The sequence below is a fragment of the Cryptomeria japonica genome, chromosome 9, assembly GCF_030272615.1.
Source record: "Cryptomeria japonica chromosome 9, Sugi_1.0, whole genome shotgun sequence".
In the NCBI taxonomy this organism is placed as follows: Eukaryota; Viridiplantae; Streptophyta; class Pinopsida; order Cupressales; family Cupressaceae; genus Cryptomeria; species Cryptomeria japonica.
The window spans coordinates 421377833-421383419 of NC_081413.1; the positions used below are offsets into that span (position 1 = coordinate 421377833).

General features: G+C 34.1%; 1 protein-coding gene across 1 annotated transcript; it reads left to right on the forward strand.

Annotated features, from left to right (window-relative positions):
* Nucleotides 1-3784: 3784 nt before the first annotated feature.
* LOC131073442 (membrane protein PM19L) lies at nt 3785-5282 on the forward strand. The gene is made up of 4 exons (XM_058009881.2): nt 3785-4029; nt 4127-4352; nt 4585-4630; nt 4795-5282. The coding sequence occupies exons 1-4, from the start codon at nt 3903-3905 to the stop codon at nt 4954-4956; spliced, it is 561 nt and encodes a 186-aa protein (XP_057865864.2). The 5' UTR covers nt 3785-3902; the 3' UTR covers nt 4957-5282.
* The last annotated feature ends 305 nt before the right edge of the window (nt 5283-5587 follow it).

Consider the following 5587-nt stretch of genomic DNA (forward strand, 5'->3'; position numbering starts at 1 on the left):
AACAATAATCTACTCTTAGAAATTAGGTGCGGTACACACCTCTGGCCCAATTTGGCTATCACTCGCATTCCACAATTCCTCCCAGCTTGCACACCAGTCTCATCGCAATTCCAAATCTGACTGCTACCATAGTGATTGAGGTTGTATGTTACCTCCAAGTTGTCATAGAAAGAGGCAACAATAGAAGGTTGAAGCATAATAGCCCTATCGGAGTCCACTCCTTCTGTTGTTCTTATCATCAGATCAAGGTGCCTTTGTCTAAAACCTGCCCACCATGATCTCCCTGGCATCCCATTTTTGAATGAATTATGCCTATTCTTGGTAATTTGGGCAACGGTTGATTGAAGTTGACTGATCTGGGTACCGTGACCAATTTCAGCCATGTCTTTGCACCATTGGACAACTTCATCCTCCTCCTCTACTGATAAAATGGTGCGTGGACCCCTCACAGTCGTGGTTGTGGTTCCCATCAGCCATGCCCTCAAATAGGCAATGGGGATACCATACTTGATTGATGTACCTCTAAAAGACATGTGCTTGTCTTCTATGCATGATATTGCTTCTTTCATGTCAAATATGCTCCATTTTGGTTTGGGAACCTTTGAGGCCACCTATACTTGTGGTGTTTCTAGAATAGGATTACAATTTGCAGTAGAATGGTCATGTACAACAGTAGTTTCCACATCACTTGCATTATTAGGTGAATGGTCATCTACAACAAGAGTCACTGGGTCTTTATTTTGGACAAAACTATCTTCATCAGGGAAGGGCACTCCATGAGCGACTCTAACTGTTCGACATCTAACACACTTGTTTCCCTTTCTATCTTGTGCCATTATATTCAATGAACCTACAATGATAAGGTACCAACAATAAAATGCAACTGTGTCTGCCTATATAAATATATAGAGAGAGACAGATCATTGAAATGAAACCCTCAATGCCATTGAGATAAATGATGAAAAACAAATCAATTTCTATAGGTACCAATGAGTACAAATCCATCATTGAACATCTTTGAACAAAATAAAATGGTACTGTGTCTCTATTTTTGTATGCATGATAATATAGACAATAACCATATAGCCAGAGAACTCGAAACAACCATGCAATAGTTCAGTATGTAACTGTGATGTGATTGAAAATTGTATATTATTGGTATTCTATTAGATAGTGAACAATTACACCATTGAACATGTTTCAACAAAATAAACAGAACTTGAAACATTATATAACAAGGAGAGAAACTAGAAGCACGAGATGCATAAGTGGAAGATATAACTGTGATGTGATTAAAAAGTAGATATTGCTAATATAGTATTAAGACACAGATTCATTTCTCAAATGAGTAATGATTGAATGATGTTGTTGTATTTCTCATATAAAATTTATTGGAAGTAATATATTGTATGCCTGATAATATTATTTACAGTGAGTATATTAACAAATTGAAGGAAGAGAAAACAATGAAAATGCCACAAAAAATCTTCATTTCCCTAAGTTTTTAGGGCAAAAAAGGCATTGGGAGCTCGTGCCATGTGGACCCATAATGTGTCCGCGAGAAGATTGTTATGGGTGTTTAACATATTTTTTGACCACCCATTTTAAACTTTATAATAAAAGTTGTTTGGCTTGGTGTATATGTGTGTGTGTGTGTGTGGGGGGGTAACCATATAGCCAGTATATAGTCACTGTAAGTAATAGTATCATGCATACATTATTGTGCTCACAAAATAATGAAGGGATTTTGAATAATTATGAACAATAATCAATTTTTTTTGCATTCTTTGTAATGGTTTTGACATTATAAACAGAGAGACATCATTTAACAGTGCACCCATAAAATGAAATGATAAATAATGAAGGGGTTTCGAAGAAAATGAAGAAATATTCAATTGTTTTGTCATTCTCTGTGAGGATTTCGATATTATTAAACTATAAGAGAGCATTGAAATAAAACTGTAAACCACATACAAAGAAATCATCAATAGACAAAGCATAATGCAGCTACGAAGGAGGTAAACCATCATTGGACATCCAATATGGCTGTTAATATTATTTATAGTGACTATATTGAAAGAAATGTTGGTTTATTAAAAACAGTATAATTTCAATTGAAAGATTTATAGCATTTAATGTTGACTGAAGAGGGAATTTAGTTATTCTGTGTGTACCAACCTGAATGTGCGCCCTTGAATAAGGAATGTACAGCGAGTATTTGCAGAGCTCAAGAATATGCAATGAATTGGTTTGTAGTGAAAGTGACATGGAAAATTGTGTCTTATACTGTAATTCGAATGTGCAATGCATTCGATTGTGGTAGCTAGCTATTTTCAAATTTGAATTTTTGTGGGAAACAACCGGTCATGTCATATTAAATATGCAGTCCTCCATTGCTTTGAATTGTTCAATTTTCTTCTAGATGCTTTGAATGAAACTTGGTTTTTTTTAATTTGATTTTATGCAAATTCTTGGATATTGGGGAGTCTTACACCAGTTGTTGCAAATGCAGGTACCAAATGCAGATCCATTTAATGCATGAAGTTGGGAAGTGATATTTGGAAAAATGTACACTTGAGTGTCTAAGAAGTCTAAAATTGATTGTTTTTATGTCATGTAATGCACCAATAGTTGTGCATGTGTAATTGTAATTGGAGTACATTTGTACTTTTTAGCCACTTGCATAAAGTGACAAATGTAAACATTAAGTTTTAAAAAAATTAAAATGTTTATCATTTGTGCAAGGTGTTGTGTATTAAAATAGGAAATGTACCAGTAGTTGTTTATTTTTTTTACTTTTTTGTTTTCAACTACTAATTCATTTGTGAACATGTATTGGTGTTAAAATAAATATTTACTAGTATTTTTATATTTATATACTGACAATTTTTTTTTTATGTTTTGGGGGGTCAACATGGTATTAAGGTGATGGTTGGTGACGGTTATTTGAACTATGTTATCTATTGATACTCTTTCCCTAGCAAACCTTTAGAAGACAACACCACAAAAGAAGGAAAGACAAAATAGTACAATATGAAAGAGACTGAATTCGTAGATAACAATATCATGGAAGGAGGAGAAACAAAAGAGGATGATAGGGAGGAGGCACAAATTCTAGATATCCTAGTTGAGGAAACAAAGGAGGACAGCCCCTTCCTCTGCACCCCTGGAGGAGAGAATAACCAAGAAGATGAAAATGAATATGACACTGAGCCAAGCTCGGATGTAGAGGAAAGTTTTGAGGAAGAGGAAGGAGTGAATCTAGCAGAGAGAGGCATATAAAAACTGAAAAATATTCATTCCACCAGTTTGAAGACAAGATAGAAACTAATTACTTGACTTTTAAACTCTAATATTTTAATTTTAAATAAATGATCAATAACCAAACTAATTCCTATTCGATCAGCTCCCAAACTATTACAGAGTACCGCGCGATAGACTGTTGGGAAAAATCTTTAAGAAAATATTCGGGTAGTGCTTTTGATTTAGGGCCCACAGGAAACTCACCTACCCGTTGGATTCAATTATGATGACAGATCACTCCCTCCTTAAACCATTCAAAAAACTGTCTTCAATAAAAAGACCAACGATAAACAGTTGTGTTTCCACTATCAATGAATACAAAAGTTAGCCGTTTTTTGGCGGCACAAAAAAATATATTATTTCCTTGTCAAAGTGGGTCATAGCCAGCCTGTGGGTAGACTAGTCGCTAAGAAAGGGAATAATACAGTTTACCACACTCTCCTTTGCACTGCCTTCTTTAAATACCCTTTCCCATCCTCTCCATTGCACTCAAAGGAATTGTTTAGTTTGTTTATTATACAGCTTCAACCAATTTCTTAGGAGTATCGAGCAGTTTAAACCATTTGGAGCTTTCTGAATTATATTGAAGGTTTGTTAAAATGGGTGTGGGAATAGTGAAGTCTTTGGCTGGATTTTTGGTACTTCTGAATTTCTGCATGTATGTGACTGTTGCTGGCATTGCTGGTTGGGCACTCAATAAGGCCATTGACCATCATTTTGTTACAGGTAAGATATTTCTTATAGTTTTTTTTTAATTGTTAGTAGTATGTAATCTGAATTCTGATTGATTGTATATGGTTCTGTTTATGTTTCTTTTGGGCAGGACCCAAAAATAGCATACCAGTGGGCTTCTCATTTTCACCATTGCTTTTCCCCATAGGGAATGAAGCCACTGGTTTTATGGTCATCTTTTCTCTGATAGCTGGAGTTGTAGGAGCAGCTTCATGTCTTTCAGGGCTACATCATCTAAGAGTGTGGACAGCAGAGAGCTTGGCTTCAACTGCTTCATCCGCCATCACAGCTTGGGCTCTTACTCTTCTTGCCATGGGGTAATTATAGAACATATTTGATTTAAATAGGGAATGGATTATTAATTAATAAGTTTACAAATTTTTAAAAGTAAAATCAGATGTTTGAAAATTTTAAAATGATCTTTAATAAGATCTCTTAGACTTACAAAGAGATTTGTCCTGGATCTATTTCAATAGAGCTTCCAACAATACTTGTTAGCAAAAGTGGACTTTTTTTTTTATGCTGATAAGCATGTTACAAAACCTGCAGGTTGGCATGCAAGGAGATCCATTTACATAGCAGAAGCCCAAATCTGGTATGAATTAGTTAGTATTTTTTATGTATGTTTTAATATCTTTCCATAACATTTACTTTTTATACATTGCAAACCTACTTGATTGACAAGCCCTTCCCTCTATAAGTATTCAAAGCAGAAATATTATGGTTTTTTTAATGTATCATGATATATTGTCTGTACAGGTCGCTTTGGAAGCCTTCATCATCATTCTATCTGCAACAAAATTGTTTTACATGATGGTCATCCATATTGGATTCTTTGCTGGAAATTACTTTTTTAGTGGAGAGAAACATGTTGCCACTACCACTGCTGAGCCTCTAAAGGAAAACACACTTCGAGCTTAGAAAATGATGTTCAAAGTGTAATGAATGTTTGATCTGCGTGGCCTTTGTTGTTTTTAAAAGCTTCAATGCCTTTGATTCTAAGATTGTGTAGAAGGGAGAGCTTGTATGCCTTCTACTATTTACGAGGCTGTTCTGATTCAGGAATTTTTTACTGAAATTGTGATAGTTCATATGTTCACAACATTAATTAAAGTTTTCATATTACATTCATAATTAGAAATTTACATTAGTTAAGACTTTATGATTGTATGTAATTAAGAAGCAATAGTAAAATATGTATGGGCAAAAAATATGGTAATGTCATAATTTGTGTGCATTCGGTATAACATGATTGCATTATTATGATCATTTCTAATATGGCCACTTTTCTTACCCCCAATCAATGCACTCAACCTATTGCTTCCATCTATACCAAGATTTTAGATTAAGAACTACAACAATAAAGTGTAATTCAATTTATAGAATAAAAAATTAAATGTAATACTTAGCTCAAAACGTTTATGGAGGAATAATATATTGCTAAAGATTATAGGAATTGATTTCCTAATGTGTAGAAAAATATAACTTTGTTAGATGGATGCCTCAAAATTTATAAAATGACTCTATTTCACTTTGATTTAAATATATCCTA